At 37.2% G+C, this 23,789-nt stretch overlaps 1 protein-coding gene across 1 annotated transcript in view; it reads right to left on the bottom strand.

Annotated features, from left to right (window-relative positions):
* Positions 1-1,248: 1,248 nt before the first annotated feature.
* LOC106879127 (sulfhydryl oxidase 1) overlaps positions 1,249-23,789 on the bottom strand; it is an 80,684-nt gene continuing 58,143 nt past the window's right edge. Inside the window, exons 6-10 of the mRNA XM_052965579.2 lie at positions 19,604-19,738; positions 16,088-16,223; positions 13,969-14,085; positions 3,641-3,779; positions 1,249-2,045 (exon numbers count right to left, since the gene is read on the bottom strand). Of these exons, the coding sequence (XP_052821539.1) occupies positions 1,291-2,045; positions 3,641-3,779; positions 13,969-14,085; positions 16,088-16,223; positions 19,604-19,738 (1,282 nt within the window). The 3' untranslated portion in view covers positions 1,249-1,290. The remainder of the gene's footprint in view (positions 2,046-3,640; positions 3,780-13,968; positions 14,086-16,087; positions 16,224-19,603; positions 19,739-23,789) is intronic.

Genomic DNA, 23,789 nt, shown 5'->3' with positions numbered 1-23,789 from the left:
GTCCATACTATCAAGTGGTTGGCATTTAAAAAGGCATCAAGCTGTAAAAACCATGCCAAAACTGACCTCATCCATGCTGGTGCCACATAAAATATACTTAGTCCACTTGACAGGGTGGTTGGTGGTAGGAAGAGCATCCAGTTGTAAAAACCATGCTGATGCAGTCTTCTGTCTGGCCAGCTCCTGTCAAACCATCCAACCCATGCCAGCTTGGAAGGAGGACGTTAAATGATGATGATGACACACACATATATAAATATATAAGCACAGGTATGGCTGGGTGGTAAGAAGTTTGCTTCTCATCCACATTATTCTGGGTTCAGTCCCACTGTGTGGCATCTTGGGCAAGTATCCTCTACTATAGCCTTGCAACAATCAAAGCCTTGTGAGTGGATTTGGTAGACGGAAACTGAAAGAAGCTCATTCCATATATGTGTATATATCTGTGTGTCTTTGTGTTTGTCCCCTCGCCACTGCTTCACAACTAGTGCTGGCTTGTTTACATCCCCATAACTTACCAGTTTGGCAAAAGGGACCAATAGAATAAGTACCAGATTTTTTTTTTAATTAGTAGGGGGGGGGGGCTGGTCTGCTTGATGAAGCCCTTCAAAATGGAACCCCAGTATTGCTGCAGTCCAGTGACTGAATTAAGTAAAAGATAAAAGATTTATGCGTGACACCACAGAAGTGGTGGTGATGTTTACATGTCCCCCACCCGAAAAAAAAAAAAAAGCCTGTAGTAAAGATTCTATATGCAAAAACAGAGAATAAAGTACATTACTTCAAAAGTAAGGGTTAGCATCAGAAAAAGCATCTGATGATAAGAACACTGCTTCCAGAAGTCTTGCCCAACACAAGCCATCATGGAAGAAAGTGGATGGAAAATCAATAATGATGATGACTGAGAATTGAAATCTTTGAAGAAAAGGTGAGTATTATGATATTCATGTATCGCCCAAGAAAGAGTTCAGTAACATAAATAGAAATGATGCCAACAAACAATCCAAACTGGCTTTAGGATTTGGCTGATAGAAACTTACCTGTATTCTAATTATGAAGAAAAGCATCCAGCCGCAGGAAACACTGCCAAAGCAGACATTGGAGCTTGATGCAAAACTTGGATTCATCATTGAATCCTGTCAAATCATCCTCCCCAATGCCAGCATAAAAGGTGAATGATAAATGATGACGGCAAAATGATGATGATTTGACTAATGATATAGTAATGATAATAATAACAAGATGGAGTAGAAGCCAATAGAAGCTAAGATGTTTATTGCTTCTCTGCAGTCAATATGGTAAAAGCTTACACAACCGTTTGCCTTTCCGGCGTGCAAAATGGAAATATAAGAAAATAAGAAGACTTAAGCAAAAAATGTAAAATATAATACACATGCCTATGTCAATCTCACTAAATATCCAAAATGTCCGAGAAGACCGGACTTTTAAATGAAGATCATGTCGATTAACATTTCTCTCAATTAGTTTTCTTAAATGATTTTGTCTTCTTTGTTCTTTGACACTATGTAAATTCTGTAAATCTCTTTTTCTCTGTTTTTTCTCCCACCAATCAAGTTCTTCAGTTCTGTTCTCTAACTTTACTAAAAATGACTCAGCAGTTTTGCCAGAATTTTCGGCCAGCAGGTTATTATAAGAGTTCTTAATGGATTCTGAGACTTTGATTAAATTGGTGGAATAGAAATGAATCATGAAGTCCAAGATTGCAGCTTTATTCCATTTCTGATTAGTTTTAATTATCTTTGAATTATCGTTGATATTTTGGTTGTGACATGCTGGACACATTTCCGCGGACGGGAATTGAATTTTGGGGTGAAATGGATCTTCAGAGAAATCATTGTGAAGACGTTTATTAACTTTGTTATGGGCTTCCCATAGCCATAACACTGAATCTTCATGACTGTGAATCACAGACGAAATATTTTGTGACATTTTCTGAAAATTCCGGCTACATTCTTCACATCCAAAAAATTTACTGACGTAATTAGAAACGGCTGAAAGAACTTCGGCTGGATTTGATGAAAGATCTAGAGGTTAAAAAAAGAAAGAAAAAATAATAAAAAAAATTAATAGTAATTAAAAATTGTTACAACAAATTTGTTAAAAAATAAAAGGAACAAGAAAGGATCGCAAGACACATTCTTCAAGCTGAGCTAACCAGCAGGAGACCTTGGGGCAGACCACAAGTAAAACGGTTGGATAATATCCATAGTCTAAGCTGGTCACCTTTGCGAATCCAGCAGGAAAGCTTAATGATGGCTGTTTCTAATAGGACCTTACTGAATAAATACCTGAAGATTTAACCCCTACGACCCTTCCAAAAACAGTGGGCAAGAAAACTAGATGGATGGGATGGATTGGCACTTGAAAATCATTCGAGCGAGGACATTGCCAGTGCCGCTGGAGTGGCTCCTGTGCAGATGGCACATAAAATACACCACTTGAACGTGGCCGTTGCCAGTACCACCTGACTGGCCCTCATGCCGGTGGCACGTAAAAGCACCCACTACACTCTCAGAGTGGTTGGCGTTAGGAAGGGCATCCAGCTGTATAAACTCTGCCAGATCAGATTGGAGCCAGGTGCAGCCATCTGGTTCGCCAGTCCTCAGTCAAATCGTCCAACCCATGCTAGCATGGAAAGCAGACATTAAACGATGATGATGATGATGATGATGATTAATGTGCTTTACAAAATACATCCATGACATGAATTTTGGATTTAGACAATGGTCCAAACATTACTGACCTTGTTTGAGAAACCGACAAGGTAAGTACCATTCATATGCCATAGGTGAATAGTTGAATTAGTGTTAAATATTTACACTTATATTGCAGTATAACCATTGGAATTGTTAATATGACACAATTCTTTTTGGATATAAACATTTATGATATTTTTTTCAAAAATGTATATCAATATTAGTTTATTGGGATTCGAGTAAATTTGTGGTGCAGAAAGTTTGGTTTGTTGTTAGGAATTGTTCTAAAAGTAAAACTCAGAACAAACAAACAAAAAAAAAAATGGAAAACTGGTAAAATGTTGATACTGTAAGTTGAGTAGAGCTTAGATATACTTCAATATTCTAAAGTAATCTTTATAATATATATTTTATATAGACATTATAGTCAGAGTAAGAAGAATAGTAGAAACCTTATAGGTTATTTATTTACTAAGATGACCGAGATGACACAACAACAATGGAAGATGCAACGGTGACTAAAGATTTGTGATTTGTCCAACCTATATTACACCTTCTATGTAATGAAACTATAGTAGTGATACCATGATTACAGCAACAAAATGTCCATCATTTGCTTGTGGCTTGAAGAAGTTTGAGTCCTCACTTACAGTGTTATTGCATATCAGCCTTCACACAGTCTGCTGGAAATCCAGTCTTTACATGTGCAAGGTTAAAACATGTCAGTTATCCCTATGAAACATTATAATCAAAACCAAATGATTCTCAAGATCACTGACTCAACTTTTTGTCCCGTTAAGGTTGCTAAAATAAATATTAGTTATTTATTGGAATTGATTCTATTTTGTGCTACTATCAGAATTCATTATTAGAGCATTCTCAATTCATTTTTGAAGCAAATAAATTAAAACAGTTGAAGTTACCATTTCTGTTCTTTAAGTAAGCATTAACAGTAAGAGCATGGAAAATTGTCCATAAGCTACAAGGGTAACCTCGATATTGAGGTCTGCTGCCCCGACATCCAATCCAAATTATTTTCTTTGGCAAGAAAGCATCTTCAGCCTGAAACAAAAAGAAAATAAAGTTATGTAATGACAGTATAATTCAGAAATGATCCACAAAATATTAATCAATAAGGCAGTGTTTTTTATTTTTTTTTAGGAGAGCAAAAAGCACTTAACTAAATGTGATAATCTAAATAATCAAATTAAAAAATAAATATCCAATATTAGGCCTGTAAGCTTCAGACCATGATCTTTAAATGCCTGTCTTTCATATTTGCATGGGTTGGATGGCTTTACAAAATCTTGTGGGCCAAAGGACTACATCATGCTCCTATATCTGCTTGGGCATGGCTTCTACAGATAGGTACCCTTCCTAATACCAACCACATTACAGAGTATACTGGGTGTCTTTTATCTGGCACCGACATTAATGATAGTGCACTGTAGCTTGTAAGACTAAATCATCTTCAACTGAGTGGAACTATAGAAGAGAAGGAAGCAGTTTTATGCTCGGTGATAAGCAGTGACAATATGAAAGAAGGGACCAGAACACGGTTTTTGTTGTAGAGGAGATACAAAACTACTCACATTATACAAGAATGGTTGCAAGTAATTGGGGTGGATTTAAATATATTTACAAGATAGAATAAAAAAGATAAATAAACTAAACAAAAGTCTGGGAATTTTATATATTTGTTAATGTCAATAAATGCAAATTTCCTAATAGAATAGGTGTTTAACGGGTTCATATTCTATATTCCCAAGTGTTTTTTGTTTGCTCTCTTTAAAATGCCGCATAAATCAGGTTTCTCTATCTTTTCTTTAAAACTACAAAAGCTTGGGAACATCTCATCCCAATGACAATATAAAGATGAAAATAACTATTCTAAATTTAAATGTTGAACTTAAGATATTGAACCAAAATGTCACATTAGCTTTTGGGTTCTTTAAGTTTCTTTAAGAATCATTATCATCATCATCGTTCAACATCCGCTTTCCATGCTAGCATGGGTTGGACGATTTGACTGAGGACTGGTGGACCAGGTGGCTACACCAGGCTCCAATCTGATTTGGCAGAGTTTATACAGCTGGATGCCCTTCCTAACGCCAACCACTCAGAGAGTGTAGTGGGTGCTTTTACGTGCCACCAGCACGAAGGCCAGTCAGGAGGTACTGGCAATGGCCACGCTCAAAATGGTGTATTTTACGTGCTACCTGCACAGGAGCCAGTCCGGCAGCACTGGCAACGAACTCACTTGAATGTCTTTTCCCATGCCACTGGCACAAGTGCCAGGAATGCAAGGTTGGTAATGGTCACGCTCAAATGGTGCTATTTACATGCCACCGGCACAAAAGCCAGACAGCTAGTGCTCTGGCAACGATCACGCTACTTCCCAAATTTTAACAAAAAGAAAATCACTTCTAGCATGGTTGGTATAAGAATGTAACCATATTTACACAGCATGTGAAGCCAGTAAGCTGGTAGAATTGCTGGCATGTTAGAAAATATTACATAGCAGCAGTTTGTTTGTCTTTATGTTCTGAGTTCAAATTCTGCTGAAGTTGACTAGGCATTTCATCCTTTCGGGGTTAATAAAATAAGAATCAGTTGAGCACCGGGACTGACGTAATTGACTAGCCCCAGCACGCTAAATCTAAATTCCAGGTCATGTGTCTATAGGAGAAAGGACAATTACACAGCATGAGTTAAATAGGACAGCATTCAATAGATCATGTTTTATAAAAATCAATCAAGACTAAGTTGAAATAAATTTCTAAAAATATATATTGACAAGTAAATTTCATAATTTATATTGAAGAAACATGTTATGGAAAATAGCTGTGGCTATAGGTGCAGGAGTGGCTGTGTGGTAAGTAGCTTGCTTACCAATCACATGGTTCCAGGTTCAGTCCCACTGCGTGGCACCTTGGGCAAGTGTCTTCTACTATAGCCTCAGGCTGACCAAAGCCTTGTGAGTGGATTTGGTAGATGGAAACTGAAAGAATCCCGTCATATATATATATATATATATATATATATATATATATATATATATGTGTGTGTGTGTGTGTGTATGTTTGTATGTCTGTGTTTGTCCCCTCACCCCAACTTTGCTTGACAACTGATGCTGGTGCGTTTATGTCCCCATAACTTGGCGGTTCGGCAAAAGCAACCGATAGAATAAGTACTAGGCTTACAAAGAATAAGTCCTGGGGTCAATTTGATCGACTAAAGGCAGTGCTCCAGCATGGTCACAGTCAAAATGACTGAAACAAGTAAAAGAATAAAAGAATATTGGATGTGTGTATTGAAAGCTTTATCAATGAAATGATCTGTGCTGTAGAAACAGATGTATGCTGCCAGATAATACATCATCATCATCGTTTAACATCCGCTTTCCATGCTAGCATGGGTTGGACGATTTGACTGAGGATTGGTGAACCAGATGGCTACACCAGGCTCCAATCTGATTTGGCAGATTTTCTACAGTTGGATGCCCTTCCTAACGCCAACCACTCAGAGAGTGTAGTGGGTGCTTTTACGTGCCACCGGCACGAAGGCCAGTCAGGTGGTACTGGTAACGGCCACGCTCAAAATGGTGTATTTTACATGCCAGGATGACATGTTTTGAAACTGGTAGAAGTTACTGTGTCTAGGCTAAGACATAGAGGGAGGGAGAGAGGAAGTGAGTGAGTGAGAGAGTGATTGAAAGACAGAAGAAACAACTTATCCATGACTACCAGTGATAGAAAGAATGAGATCTCTGTCTAAGTGTTGAGTGAGCAACTGATTCCAGCTGGAAAAATAGTTTTGATTTGTTAAATATCAATAGAAAGAGCTCAACAGGCTACTAGTTTATGATTGGTTAAAATAATACATGACAATGGTAAATCAATGGCTATGCGTTTTTGTTGCACTAGCTAGCCAAATATGGCCCAGAAGCCATTTTTTTTTTTGGAGCTAAACTAAAATGTCTTCTTACAAGAAAAAAAAAAAAAAATTGAGACCTTTTTAAATGTCAAAAATATTCCAAGATTATTTCCAATAAGAAATTAAATGGAATATAACTGGAATATGAATTAATTAATAATAGTAATATATGTTCTATGAGGAAGGCTGGTGAGCTGGCAGAATCATATAAGCACATGGGGCAAAATGCTTATCTTTTATGTTTCACCTGTTTCAGTCAGACAAATCAGCCCCAGGACTTATTTTTTAAATTTAGTACTTTTTCTATCAATCTCTTTTGCTGAACTGCTAAGTTACAGGGATGTAAACACATCAACGCAGGTTGTGAAGCAGTGGAGGGGGACAAACACAAACACACACACACACACACATATATATATACTCTTATTTGCTTCAGTCTTTTTGACTGCGGCCATGCTGGACCACCGCCTTTAGTTGAACTAATCGACCCCAGGACTTATTTTTTGTAAGCCTAGTACTTATTCTATTGGTCTCTTTTGTCAAATCACTAATGGTTTATTGCCAAATAAACACATGCACTATATATATTCATTCTTCACTTCAGATTTATTATTGTTCTTATTCTATTATCTTTTGTCTGAAAATTCAGAATGGATCAAACAGAACAAGAGGAGACACATGGGATGGAGAGTTGCTGAAGAGGTCACAGGATGTGTGACAAGAGATTTCAGACAAAAGACAATAAAATTAGAATAATAAATTTGAACTGAAGAACGATAACCGTCATGAAATATAACAATATCTGTTTAAACACATGATTTCACATTAGGAATCTTGCAAAATGAATACATAAACGTAGCTCTAATTTCAGATATTAACCATTTAAACAGAACCAGAGGTGGTCACAGTGGTGGTGGTGGTGGTGGTGATGGGGTGGTTTTGTTACTGAGGGTTTTAAAATGTTTTATACCAACCCACGTTTGGCCATCTCTGGTTCTATGTTACAGTCTATTACTCCTGTTACTTGTTGAATTAGCATTTATATGACTGAGTATTCCACAGACATGTGTACCTTTAAACACAATCCTCAGCAAGGGGCATAGTAAGTGTTTACACAGTTGAATTACAAGTAATTACTTGAATTACAAGTACAGCCTGTCTGATGAGCATCTAAACAGTTTTGATCAATCCAATTTCATTGAGAACACTGAAGTGAAACTAACGCTGGAGAAAAAAATATGCTCAAAATGTTATGCGATGTGATTGAACCTGGAACTTCATGACTGTGAAACAAACTTCTTAACCACTTGGCTATGCCTTTTTGTGTGTGTGTGTACACACACGTATTATATACACACAACAGTAGCTTAGGGTGGAGTCGACAGAGATATTGTAGAATAATAGTTAAAATAGAAGAAAAACACGTCAAAGAAAAAGTTAAAGAAGAAAAGAGTGAAATTATTAAACATTTCCCTATGTAAAGAAAAAGAAAGTAAAGTAAAAACACAGTGAGTGGAGTGCTATAAATGAATGTATAGAGGTGTGTTGATATTATACACTTATAAAGCATTTATGAGTACTTGCAATTTGATACATACAACCAGGAAAACCAGGACATGAAGAAGCATTCAGGTTCATATAAAGCGGATTTTTGGGGGTCCATGCAACAAAATATTAAACTGGGGATTCACAATACTATTCTAATGACCCCTGAATAAAGTTTGCTTTAGGCGTATGTATTGCAAGAAACAGCTAGGTTTCTTACTCAAACGTTTTACATAGTTCAACCTACATGAGTTAATGTGTGAAAAAACAAAATAGGAATTTTGAAAGAAGTTTCTATAAAACTAATTTTTAAACATCAAATGGCTATGGGGGTCCACCAGAATAAAATATTAATCAAAGGGGTCTATAGATAGAAAAAAAAAAAATGGTCGGAAACTCCCGATACAAAGGAAAGACAATTGCTAAAGAAAGGAAAATTACTTTTTTAAAGAAATCTAATTAAAATCTATAATAGGTAAAAAAAAAAAAAAGCCCTAACAAACGAGCAAAGCAAAACAGCTGTTACAACCCTGTTTCTTTATATAATGTCAAACTGCTATGGAACATAAAAGCATCTTTTGAGCGCTGGACCTCATGGAGGCAAGGAACAAGTCTATTTGGCATTATGCCGTGCTTGAAAAGAAGACCCATGAAGCTAGGTAAAACTGCAGTCATAGCAGATACCAGTGTCACACAAATGGCACCTAAATTGATGGCACGTAAAAGTACCCATTATACTCTCGGAGTGGTTGGCATTAGGAAGCGCAACCACACCAAAATAGACGAGAGTCTGATGCAGCCTTCTGGCTTGCCAGCCCTCATCTAACCCATGCCAGCATGGACAACAGACGTTAAATGACGATGATGATGGTATAGTCAAATCAATAAGAAAACAGCAATAGGACGTGCAGATGGAATGTATTAGTTTGACGCTTGGTAAAAAGTGAGAGTTTTTGACATTTCAAGCATAGCTCTTTGTCAGAAAGGAAAACGGAAAAATCCAGAGAAAGAAAAATATCACCAACAGCACATATTGTAGTTGTGGCTAAAGTGACCAGAAGCAGAAAAAGGTAGAGAAAGTGATTTGTTGGGACAGGAGAGTATGAAGATGACCACTGTGTGTGTGTGTGTGTGTGTGTGTGTATGTGTGTGTGTATGTGTGTGTGTGTGTGTGCATGCATGTGTGTGAGTGATGTATGTAATAAGGGTGTGAGTCAATGAGCAGATTAGTGGCTGGTGTTTGGTTCAGTCACAAGAGACAAGGGGAAAAGTGAATGAGTGTGGCTCTGTGTGTGTATGTGTGTGTATGAGGGAGTGGGAATGTATGTATGTGTGTGTATGTATGAGGGAGTGGGAATGTGTGTGTGTGTGTGTGTACATGAGTGCATGTGTGTGTATATATGCATATGAGTGTGTGTGTGAGACCATGTGTGTGGACGTGTGTGTAAAAAGGTGAAGTCATATGTGTGTAAGTGCATTGGTGTAATTGTGCATGTGTGTGTGTGCACATGAGTGTATGTGCATGTATGAGTGTGTGAGTGTGTATATGTGCATATGGGTGTGTGAGGATGTATGTGTAGATGTGTAGGTGTGTGTGTGGGGCCATGTGAATGTATGAGTGGCATGTGTGGAGGAATGTGTGTGTAGGTGTGTGTGTATATGTATGTATATATGCAAGTGCATGCATGTGTTTGTAAGTGCACATATGTGTGTGTGTGTATTAGTATGTGGTGGGGGAGGGTTCTACTTGTGCATGTCAGTATATATCAACAGGTGTGTGCAGAAGGTGTGTATATATTGTTGGGGGGGGGGAGCATGCTATGTATGATGGTGTGTGTGAGATGGATAAACAAATAAATGAAAATGAAAAATTAAAAAAAACAAATTAAAGAATAGAATTAGAAAATTTTTTAAAATAGATTTTTAAAAAGGTGTGTGGAGGATGTCACTGGAAGGATGGTTTCAATGCTTAGTCCAAATGGAGTTTGGATTTGCAGAATGAAAAGGCAGGTCTGTTGAAGACAAAGTCTGGAGTTGGTGGATCCTTGGTGTAAGGCCAAGCCGAAGACAGTGAGGTGTGAGGTGGAGTGGCTGGCAGAGCAAAAATGATGGGTGCAAATGTGCATCATCATCATCATCATCATCGTTTAACGTCCGCTTTCCATGCTAGCATGGGTTGGACGATTTGACTGAGGACTGGTGAAACCGGATGGCAACACCAGGCTCCAGTCCGATTTGGCAGAGTTTCTACAGCTGGATGCCCTTCCTAACGCCAACCACTCAGAGAGTGCATGTATTTTTTTTTTTTTGCTTTTATATAATGCAGCACCCAAAGCAAATACTGTCTGTCTGTGTGTTCTGTTGATCATTCAAAACTGCTTGTGTGAATGATAACACTTTTATGTGTGTGTGTGCGTGTATGTAATGGTGTGTATGTTCATTTGTAGGGAAATCTGTATGATGCGTATAAAATGTAATCACACATAACATATATCTGTATAAATCTGTGTGAATGTATGTGTGTGTGAATGTGTGCATGTGAATGTGCGTGCGTGTGTGACTGTGCGTGCGTGTGTGACTGTGCATGCGTGTGTGAATGTGCGTGCGTTTGTGAATGTGAGTGCGAGCGAGTGAGTGTGTGCGAGTGAGTGTGCGAGTGTGTGTGAGTGTGTGAGTATATGTGAGCAAGTGAATGTATGTGAGCGAGTGAATGTATGTGAGCGAGTGAGTGCATGTGAGTGTGAGTGAGTGTGTGTGTGTGTGAGCGAGTGTGTTTGAGAGCGAGTGTGTGTGTGTGTCGAGTGTGTGAATGCATGCGTGTGTGCGTGTGTGTACGAAAGTGAGTGCGTGTGTGTGTACGAAGGTGAGTGCGTATGTGTGTGTGTGCGCGAATGTGTATGCATGGGCACGAGAATGCGTGTGCTTGTGTGCGCAAATGTGTGTGTGAGAGAGAGAGAGTGAGTGAATGTGCGACTGGTGAATCATTATCAAATATCAACACCTTTTGTGCTAAAATTACAAACGTAATGCTGCCTGGTTATGGCCTCGTACCAAGATAAAATCTCACACAACCACAATATAACAAGACAGATCATAGATACTAGTAACTCTACAATGAAGTGTTGTAGCTTTGCAAGCACTCAAAGAATCACAACTGCTTCTGCTTATATGGCACCCCATTTTTCATCAAGTAAAGAATCTAGTCCTTACCAAGCAAACCCGAGTGGAGTTTCCAGTTAGGTCAGAGACAAGCAGACCTTGCAACAGGTTGTACTGGCTCTCAGGATTATGAAGTAAATCCAGTATAACTTGTTACCTGACAAGGTTAGAGGTCTGATAACTAGATGGTGTTTATCAGATATCTGATTTCACATGCACATGTGTGTGCATATGTATGCGTGTGTGTGTGTGTAATAATAATAGTCTATTACATTTCACTGGTACTTAATTTATCAACTCTGAAAGAATGGAAGGCAAAGTTTACCTCATCTGTAAAAGTAATCAAAAGTGCATGAACAGTATATCTTAGCGCGCCAGCTCCTGTTAAACCATCCAACCCATGTCAGCATGGAAGGCAGATGTTAAACGATGATGATGATGATGACGCACACACACACGTGTATGTATGTATGTGTATATGTATGCATGTATATATGTGTACGTATATCATCATCATTATTTAATGTCCATTGTCCATGCTGGCATGGGTTTGTGTGTGTGTGTGTGTGTGTGTGTGTGTGTGTGTGTCTGTGTGTGTGTGTGTGTGTGTGTGTGTGTGTGTATATACATACATACATACATACATATGTGGAGGTGCGTGGCTTAGTGGTTAGAGTGTCAGCATCATAATCACAAGATTGTGGTTTCGATTCCTGGACCGGGCGACGCGTTGTGTTCTCAAGCAAAACACTTCACTTCACATTGCTCCAGTCCACTCAGCTGGCAAAAATGAGTAACGCTGCGATGGACTGGCGTCCTGTCCAGCTGGGGAACACATACGCCATTGAAACCGGGAAACCGGGCCCATGAGCCTGTCTAACTCATGCCAGTATGGGACATGGCCATTACACGATGGTGATGATGATATGTATATGCATGTTTGTGTGTGTGTGTGTGGTGTATACTTGTATGTATGTATGCATATGTAGATCATTTGTGTTATGCTGAGAAGCAATGCATATATTACCAGAATTTTCTACTTGAGTCGAATAGAAAAAAACCCACTTGTTACAGCATCTGTGTGAATGGATTTCAGATTGGATAGTTTGTACAGGACACGGAGTCAGACAATGGATAAAATGAAGTCAAACCAAGAAGTGATATGCTGAATGCATTTAATACACATTTCAGATAATTGCACAATAAATAAAAAATGGAATTTCATCTCTTACACAAAATTTTTCTCAGTTAAGACATTCCCTTTGTAGGGAAGTGGTTATACACCATTAGGTGTACTCCGCTTCCGTACATTAAATTTCTTGAAGAAACAACGGAACGCAGATTCTGAACAACACAACAATATTTATTTACAGTGGAATTCGGCTCACGCTTGGAGGGAATTCGGTAGCTCGTTGCCTTTGGTTACTGAGACGCCGTCAATGAAGTGCGTGGTTATTTGTGTAGCTCTAGTGCTGGAATGTTGGAGAGAGCTCGGTGGGACGTCTAGTCTCGACGGAGATCAGCGAACGAAGAGAGTGAGAAAAGGCACCAAAGCTGGGCGTCGAACTCTACGCATGCGCATGAGACTCTTCCTGTATTCGTTCCGGAACTAGTCCCTGTGCATGCGTGGATAAAACTCCGGACATTGAACATATAACAGTCGTCTGCTATAGGTGTCACTACACCTTCTTATCCATTATTCAATTATCTGAAACATGCATTCAAAGTATCACTGCTTGATGTGACTTTATTTAAACTGTGCTTATATATGTGTGTGTGTGTGAGAGAAAGTCGGATGGATGTTTGTGAATGTGTGTTGATTTCAAACAGGTGCTGCTTATACAAAGATGTTTCACATAATTGAAACCAACCATTTTAATATCAAATACAAGATCATCAATTTTCTTTTTTTCATATAAGCAGTGTGCATCAAATTTCAAGTGACAGACCATTATAGATCACATCACCATCATGTGTGCATTTAATCTATACTACCATCCTTCTTTTCAAAAACAAAGGTGTCAAGGTCTTGTGAACAACAGAGTTGTAGAATGATACAATATTCGTAGCTTCATAATTTAACAATCCAATATAATTATTGTTATACAAATCAGTTATTGATAACTAATTATAAAATAAGCTTGTTAAATAACAGTCCACAATGTGTGTGTGTGTGTGTGTGTGATTCTTTTTACAAGACTTTGAAGTTTTGGCCTGCTTATCCTTCATCAGACAGTGTGATGAAGAATAAGCATGCCAAAACTTCCAAGTCACTGTCAATAGTGTTACTGTGAAATAATAATGATATGTATTTGAGAAAGGTATATCTAGTAATCCTTCAGCTTAACTTAAAATTTGTTTTATTATAACTTGACAAACTGACAGATAAACACACATACATACATGCAGAAAAACATGAAAATGTGGTAAGAAAAAAAAAACAAGATTACAGAGTATACAAGGTTGATGCTTGGGAAAATTAGAAGTGTAACATTTCAAGCCTACACTCTTCTATGGAAAAGATGGATGAGAAAAGAACAAGCTTGTCTAAATTTTATTATTATTATATATATATATATGCATATAAAGCCAGTTATAGATAATTACTTACCTGTAGAGAGTCAATTTTTTCTAGCCAAGATTTACCAGTGATGGAATATTGGATTGTTGAAAGCCAAGAATTGACCTTACTCAGGTAAATTGAAACTGATGTTTCACTAGGAAAGTACTGTCAGAAGTAAAGAAAAAAAAGAAAAATTTATTCTTTGTCATCAACATCATCATTTATTTACTGTCTACTTTTCTATACTTGCATAGGTCAGACAAGAGTTTGCTGGGGATAGAAACTTTCATTTTCCTACAGCTGGATGTCCTTCCTGTTTACTACCCAACTCAATTAGTTTCTAAGTGAGGAAATCTCAGGCTATTGAACATAAAACAGTCTGCATGTGTTTTTATGGTAGCCTGCAAGCAAATGACAATGTCAAAAAGACATTGTTTATAAATCAACAGACATGAGGCAAATATGAACTAACTCTAACACACATATACATACATGCGAGTGAGTGAGGGCAAATAGGTGTGAGTGTGAGTGAGGGCAAGTGTAGGAGAGTGAGGGTGAGTGTGAGTGAGGACAAGTGTAGGAGAGTGAGGACAAGTGTAGGAGAGTGAGGACAAGTGTAGGAGAGTGAGGGCAAGTGTAGGAGAGTGAGGGCAAGTGTAGGAGAGTGAGGGCAAGAGAGAGTGAGTGAGGGCAAGCGAGAGAGAGTGAGGGCAAGCGAGAGAGAGTGAGGGCAAGCGAGAGAGAGTGAGGGCAAGAGATAGTGAGTGAGGGCGAGAGAGAGTGAGTGAAGGAAAGAGAGAGTGAGTGAAGGAAAGAAAGAGTGAGTGAAGGAAAGAGAGAGTGAGTGAGGGCGAGAGAGAGTGAGTGAGGGCGAGAGAGAGTGAGTGAGGGCGAGAGAGAGTGAGTGAGGGCGAGAGAGAGTGAGTGAGGGCGAGAAAGAATGTGTGAAGGCAAGCGAGAGAAAGTGAGTGATGGCAAGCGAGAGAGAGTGAGTGATGGCAAGCGAGAGAGAGTGAGTGATGGCAAGCGAGAGAGAGTGAGTGATGGCAAGCGAGAGAGAGTGAGTGATGGCAAGCGAGAGAGAGTGAGTGATGGCAAGCGAGATAGAGTGAGTGAGAGAGAGAGAGGCTTCTTTCTATTTCTATTTTTTAAATCAACTCACAAGGCTTTGGTTGGCCAAGGGCTATAGGTAAAGACACTTGCTCACGGTAAACTTTTAACCATGATGATGATCAACAATGTGCAGACAGAGATGAGTTCTATGCGAAAACAATTTAAATAAAAGAGAGCCTTGGTAGTGAAAAAGTTGAAAACCTCTCTTGAAACTACTACATTTTTCTTAAATTACCCCACCTTTTTTTTTAATTTTTGACAAGATAAAACTTCATAAATTATGAAGTTATGCATTTCAAGAATATAACAAAAAAAAAATTGTTCGTGTCAAATTAATCATATTGTCATTTTTTCCCAATGTAGACATGTAAATATGTAAAATTATAAACAATGTTTCATAAATTTATTTTATTGGTTTCAGTCATTGGACAACAACCATGCTGGGCCACTACTTTCAAGAAGAAGACATTAACTCTTTCATTACCATATTTCTGCTGAGCTATGTGTGTGTGTGTGTGTGTGTGTGTGTGTGTGTGTGTGTGTGTGTGTGTGTGTGTGTGTGTGTGTGTATATGTGTGAAAAACTGTGTGTGTGTCTCCTTGTCTTGACATCATGTGATGATTGTAAAATTGATTGTCACTGCCATAAAAGCAGTGTCAGTCATTTCCAGTATTCTGTGAGACCACGTCTGGTCATGGGGAAATATTACCTTGCATGGAAATAGGTGAGGGTGGGTGACAGGAAAAGCATTTGGCCGTAGAAAATATCTGCCTCAATAAACTCCACCTGACCCATACAAGCATGGAAATGATGATGACAAATATTCTGATGGTATATTTGCATATCAAACTGTTTCTGATTAGTTATTTTGAAGATAATGTTCAAAGTATCAATATTGAGGAACATATCACATTTTAGCATTCAAGGAGATTTTCACTAACACATTGCAAGCTTTTAAAACTCAGTTGCTACAATACTGTAAATGAGCAGAAATAAGCTAGGAATATTTTTTTATTTTTCTTCTTCTTTAATTACAAATATTTGAAATATATACCTTGGACAAAACTTCAATGAAATTTTGAAGTGATTTTAATGATTTGCCTTTAATATTTTTTCGAATTGCAATCTCCTGCTGAAACATATAATGGATTCCTGAGAGTAGATCCTGCATGTGAGCAGCTGGCTTGTTTCTGACGACAAAGAAAATAGATTTATTTAAGAACATGTTAAGTAAGTTTTGTATCAGGTGCATAATTCCCACCGGAAACAAATAAATTTTTATTCAAAAAACTAATAATAACAATGATGATAATAATAAAAACAACAACTAACATACTAAAGAAGTGGAGAGAAAAAACACTTGATAGCCAAAATCCAGCAAGGCTCAAAACAGAAGCAACAATCCAATATTAGAGCTAACAATGGCTTAAAAGCTCTGAAATAAAAAAACAGAATTCAAAAGACTGAATTTAACTACTCAAGACCAACATCAGTTTTCAAGCAGAGGTGGTAGACAAACACACACACACACACACACACACACACACACACACACACAAACACACACACACACACACACCACAGGCTTCTTTCAGGTTTGTTGACCAATTCCACTCACAAGGCTTTGGTCAACCCAAGGCTACTGTAAAAGACACTTGTCCAGGGTGCTATGCAGTGGGACTGAAACTGGAACCATTCGGTTGGGAATCAAACTTCTTACCACACAGTCATGCTTGCACCTATCATGAACAATTCTAAGGTAAAATATAATGGAACTGAATCCTAACACCAAATGCAGAATGTGCAACCAATACAATCAGATGGCTAACCACATCAATCCCACCGGTCAGTTGTTGCCAAATCTGAATATACAAGGAGAGGCAAAAGTATATGGTTGCTTAGTATGAGTGGAATTCCTTGTGTGGTAAGTAGCTTGCTTCCCAACCACATGGTTCCGGGTTCAGTCCCATTGTGTGGCACCTTGGGCAAGTGTCTTCTACTATAGCCTAGGGCCAACCAAAGCCTTGTGAGTGGATTTAGTAGACAGAAACTGAAAGAAGCCCGTCATATATATGTATATATATATATATATATGTATGTATGTGTATATGTTTGTGTGTCAGTGTTTGTCCCCCCAACATCACTTGAGAACCAATGCTGGTGTGTTTATGTCCCCATAACTTAGCGGTTCGGCAAAAAGAGACCGATAGAATAAGTACTGGACTTACAAAGAATAAGTCCTGGGGTTGATTAGCTCGACTAAAGGCAGTGCTCCAGCATGGCCACAGTCAAATGACTGAAACAAGCAAAAGAGTAAATGAAAAGAACATTCCACTCATTTTAAGCACCTGTGTACCTTCTTTTGCCCCCTTGTGTATACACAGGCACAACTGAGTTGACAGGTATGTCCATGGAACAATATGTCAACGCTTCAATGTGTAAACAGACAAGGAGTGGTATAAATGTGTACCAAACAAGGTACATGGAAATGACCTGGCCACAATAATCTGGGATGTGCACATCCAAACATAGTGACCAAAGCAAAACATCTGGACAAAATAATCAAGGACTGGAAAAACAAAAACTCAAACAAAACATGCATACTGATAGACATTACAATCCCTTCTGACCGAAATATAATGAGGAAGATACTACTACTACTACTACTACTACTACTACTACTACTACTACTACTACTACTAATAATAATAATAATAATGGTATTAATAATGATAATAATAATAATAATAATTATAATAATAATAATAATAATTATTCTTTCTACTGAAGGCACAAGGCCTGAAATTTGGTGGGAGGAGACTAGTTGATTACATCAACCTCAGTGTTTCACTGGTACTTAATTTATTGACCCTGAAAGGCTGAAAGGTAAAGTCAACCTCAGCAGAATTTGAACTCAGAATGTAGTGATGGGCGAAATACCACTAAGCATTCTGTCCAGCATGCTAACGACTCTGCCAGCTTGTCACCTTAATAATAATAATAATAATAATAATAATATCAAAATTAAAAGAAGAGTGCCATTTGTTATCTGGTGAACGATATTTCGACATCTCGTGTGTCTTCAACTGGTTCAAAAAATAAATTTGTCAATCTACTTCATTTTGGTTAAAATAAAAAGGATTGAGGTAACTCCTCCTGAAGATATAGAGTCAAAATTAAAAGAAGAGTGCCATTTGTTATCTGGTGAACGATATTTCGACATCTCGTGTGTCTTCAACTGGTTCAAAAAATAAATTTGTCAATCTACTTCATTTTGGTTAAAATAAAAAGGATTGAGGTAACATTGACTCTATATCTTCAGGAGGAGTTACCTCAATCCTTTTTATTTTAATAATAATAATAATAATAATAATAATAATGATAGTGATTTCTTTTGTTTGCCACACAGGAACATCAGAAGAGGGAGACATAAGGACAGTTTATAATTTGTGTTTACATAAAAGATAAGGGGAAAGAAAGGAAAAAGAAAGGTGATAAAAGTATACATAGTGCATGAAGTATGAGAACACATGAATGATGTGGCCCTCTTAATGCAGGAGTACCTCTTATTTAGGGCCAGTCAGGGAAGCCCACAGATCCATGATTACCCTGACCACCAAAAGCAGGAGCCCTCACCTAGTGAGGTGCAAAATTGCTACCGCACTAGATAAAATTCTAAGTGGCTTTTCTTCTAACTCTTTACATTTTGAGTTCAACTTCTGTCAAGGTCAACTTTGCTTTTCATCCTATTGGGGTTGATAAGATAAGTACCAGTCAAGCACTAGGGGCAATGTAACCAACTGACCCTCTCCCACAAAAATTTCAGGCCTTGTACCTACAGTACGAAGAATTATTGTATAAAAAATACAAAAGAAAATAGAAACTCCTGATAAAAAAGTATAGCTTTATACCAGCATTTCTCAACCAGGGTTCCACAAGAAAGAGTAAGCTAATGCTAATTTCATGATTGTAGTATTACTATACATGCACAACATATTATTAGTTAATGTAATATAGACATCATCCTGTCTAACCAATTATGTTATCAAAAAACAACCATATAGACATATATATATATATAAATATATATGATATTTACCACGTGAACTATGATGAAAAAAATGAGAAAAATATGGTACATAATTGTTTTTGTGCAGAGGTTCCTTGAGACATGCAATGTTATGCAAGGGTAAAAAGGTTGAGAAACACTGCTTTATACAAATTAATGCTGGTTTCAAATTTTGGCATAAGGCAGGAACTTCAGGGGAGGCGGTAAGTTGCTTACATCAACCCAGTGTTCAACTGGTACCTCTTTTATCAACCCTAAAATGATGAAAGACAAAGCTGACCTCAGTGGAATTTCAGTTCAGAATGTGAAGATAGATGAAATGCTGTAGGCATTTTTCCCTGTGTGTTAATGATTCTGCCCGCTCACCACTTTTATACAAATGAATATTAAGTTAAAAACACACCAACAGTGTTAATTAAAAAACAACTATTAATAATTTCTTTCACACACACACGAATAGAAAAAAGAAGAGAGATATAGAAATTATAAAAATCAGCTTACATTTGAATGCTTTTAAGAGTTGGTTTCATACTGGCAATGTAACCCAGTGATGGGTCTTTTATTCCACTAATATTGGTAGCATAACCAGATACATTTTTTAGGTAATTTACACAAAAGCTTGTTGTCAGATTTGAACTGGAGAAAAAAAACAAAAAAAACATTTGTTTTAAACAAAGGTAAATGTATATATGATATTTATAATGATATATGATAAATGCATATAAATGATATATGATAAATGTATATAAATGATATATGATAAATGTATATAAATGATATATGATAAATGTATATATGAAATTTTTTACTAAGTGACTTTAAGACATTTTACAGAGCAAAATAGTGAATTTAATGTGATTAAGACTTAAATTCACTATCAAAATGATTGAGATTTTAATTTCTATCTCATTTCATTCCAAGTCTAAGACTGTGGTAAAACAAATAACTGAAGCTGCTCCAGTAACTTTGAAAAGTTAATCTCTTGAAAATTGTTTATGTCCAAACAAGTGTAAATCTTTAATTGCATCATCACCATCGCCTTTTAACATCTGTCTTCCATGCTAGGATGGGCTGGACAATGTTAGGTTCCAATGTCTGCTTTGCCATGGTTTCTACAGAGCTGGATGACCTTTCTAATACCATCCACTTTACTTATTCTATTGGACACTCTTATTTGTGGCACCAGCACATTATATTAAACATATTGGGATATTTATGAAGAAAGTTCAATATGTAATCACTGCAACCACATGGTTTCAAGTTCAGTCCCATCATGCAGCACATTCAGCAAATGTCTTCTTCTGCAGGCTAAAACGAATGCCTGATATGTGTGTGTGTGTGTGTGTGTGTGTGTGTGTGTGTGGTAAGCTGTACTGGCAATGATGTTTTCATTCGTCCTTCAACAAGGGGCTTTGTACTTTTGAAGATGTATGAAATAAGAGAAACGTGAGGGTGAGCGACTGGAAGGGGATCCTGCTGTAAAACAATGCCTCAGTGATATATTCACCTAACCCATGCTAGCAAGGAAAAACATGTAAAAGTGAACAGAATGTGCATGTATAAATGTTGATATCCCATGGTGATTTGAGGTTAACATTTTTTGTTGATATTATGACCAGTCACTCTCAACTTTCAATGACCTTCAAAATAGAGAAAAAAGAAAAAAAAAACCTCCCTTACTTAAAAAACAAGTAAAGAGTGGAAGAGCACCATCTAGTAGAAAAAAATCCTGCCTTAAATATGTTCCTGTCCAAATTAAGCTAGCATTAAAAAAACAGGCACTAAACAAACAAACAATCCAAACACTCCTCTCATACATACACATATTCCTGAATTTAACAATAGTACTGTGGTTAATTCATAACAAGACAACCTTCAAATAACATAACTTGCATATTTTGTTATCAGACAGTATTAACATTGCACAGGGATAGGAAAACAAAGTCAGTATTGCTTAATTGTTGACTGGATAATTGCATAATTTTGTTTGTTCCGTAACTTTTAAAAACACTGAACTGTTCAGCATTAAGACTTTGTACAATAAATTGACATATAAAGTAACTTTCTAGATCAGATGTCCAGGACAACGGAAACAAGGAAATTGGAATAAAGAAAAAAGAAAAGAGAAAAAGTGACAATTATGAAAGGGTTTGGGAAGCTTCCAGTATGTCAAGGAGTAGTATGTAACAGTGCATCACTGCATCAACCATTTGTTGGTGATTCCTTATTCTTTGCAGGTGATACCTTTGTATTACTCAGGTAACAACCCTCCACTCAATGGAGTCTGTTTGGGTAGCTGTTGCTGGAGAAGGTTTTACAAGGTCAGAGTGCAAATCCTACCTTAAGGTAGCTCTTTGTAGCTACCTTTTACAACACACAGAGGAAATGTCGGGTCTCTTTAACGTGCCGGTCTCCACACAGCACTAGAGCAATGTGAAATGAAGTGTTTTACTCAAGAACACAACATACCACCCAGGCCAGGAAACGAACCCACAATCTAGCAATTAAGAGTGCAACACCTTAACCACTAAGCCACACATCTTCACAGAAGTGACAAAAGATAACTGCAAGTGATCATGGGGAGTGAAAAATCTAAATTCTTCTGTGGGAAGACACTCCTGGTGACCTATAAAAACAGCAAGAATTCCTGGATAACTGTAGACATATTTCCTACATGGCTGGGAAAATTTGGCTGAGAGATGATTCAGTAGATGTGCACAGTTGAGACCCCCATTAAGATATTACATTCAAAGTTTAAACGAAGCTACTGGTTTCGATCAAATTTCAGCCAAAATCCTGCAGAAAAGCTGTAAGGAACTAGCACTTATCATCTACAAAGTAAGAGCAACATTACCTTCTGAAAAAAACCAATACATTTCTACAAGGCAGTTTAGTTTCTCAACAAACTGTACTGTGTTTTGTTTTACTTTCTTAGACATAGAACAATTAACTGGTTGTAGATCAATGTGTCATAGAGCAATTAATTAGGTCGGGATGTATGTCTGACGTCATAGACCTGAACAGCAAGAAGCTAATACAACAGACTATGCACCAAGCTGAAATTCTTCAAGAGAATATATTGGAAACTATTAAGATCTCTGCAAAGATAATATCCTTAGTGTGTTCTAGCCCTTAAATCACACACTAAACACTTTGCTCATTCCTTCCTTCCTTCCTACATCAAGCTGTAGCTTCTTGGAACTCCCTCTCTACTGATAGGCACCAATTTGCAGCATGCTCAAGCTGAACACCAATCTCATGTGATGAGAGGGCCTGTTTTGGACACAGCACCACCCTTATTCTTCTCCAACTGAATTATAATAATCACAATTATAATAATACCAATGAAAATAATATTTACAGAACAACACTGAGAAATTATTAAAGACAGTGAATAAGGAACAGGTAATCAAGTATGGAATGGGAGAAAAGGATGAAAACGAAATTCAAAGAGAGCTTCTGAACACTACATCTCAAAAAAACAACCACAAGCAAGGTAAGCCCTGTTCAAGGTACAACAACATGAGCAAAGTCAATTTCATCACAATCCATAACAGAAATGTTATGATTTATACAGAAGATGGGATGTGTACAGATTCCTATCCCACTGACTTGCTTGTTGACTTATGAAGATTTCCTTGAATGATAATGTGCCCAGGTTTGCTTTTTGGGTGTAAACAGGTATTTACAATTAATTAGGTGCATGACCTAGTGGTTAGGTTAATGAGCTAGCATTAATAAAGTATGGGTTCAATTCTTGGACTGGGTGATACATTGAGACCTTGAGCAAGGCATGTCATTTGGTGTACATAGCGGAATGCACCAAACACAACTTGATTTAAGTCAATTCCATCACAAATCATAACAGAAATGTTATGATTTATACAGAAGATGGGATATGTAAAGATTCCCATTTGGTATATGCAATAGAATACACCAAACACGATTTATGCTGGTTGTACAACAGAACAATTAAATAAAAGATTCAATGGGCATAGCTGTGACATCAGGCATGATAGCACTAGATCAACAGAACTTGCTGAACATTTTACATCAAACGGCTGCAACTTTGAGGAACACCTGAGAGTGCACATTCTCAGAAAATATTCTGATTCTACTACACTTTCAGTTCTAAAAATGCACGAGGACAAATGCCTAGGAAGAATGAATAAAATGACAGGCGAATTTCATCACATTAACACAAAACTGCTCGACAAAGTATTCTTTTTCTTATGCTTTTTCTTTCTTCCTTTTACCAGTTATGAAAATGAAAACTGATGATGTAATTTTATCTAAATAAGAACGCAGGATTTCTTCTTTTGTATTTTAAGTTTCTGTGTTTCTGCAGTTTTTCCCATTTTACATTTTGAACCTGAAGACAGATGATCTGTTGAAATATTGTTCAAACTCTTAAATAAACAATCTGTTGCAAATCACATCACACTCTTCTTATTGTCTATTTACCTTTGTGAAGAGTTACATCAATCTTTATTGCAATAATAATTTTATATAAAAAATGTTTTGACACTAAAATCAAAATAAAATCTAAATTGTTTTTTCACTGTCCAAATATCAAAAAAGTTTCGAATCTTTATATTCTTTATCAAAAGAATATATCCTGGTAAGGTGTATACTGTAGTTTTAAAAGCAACAGTGTGAAATACAGACTTCCTATACGGTCATTTAA

Source organism: Octopus bimaculoides, chromosome 2 (assembly GCF_046866305.1).
Source record: "Octopus bimaculoides isolate indiv1 chromosome 2, ASM4686630v1, whole genome shotgun sequence".
NCBI lineage: Eukaryota > Metazoa > Mollusca > Cephalopoda > Octopoda > Octopodidae > Octopus > Octopus bimaculoides.
This window is presented reverse-complemented; position numbering and strand designations above follow the sequence as displayed.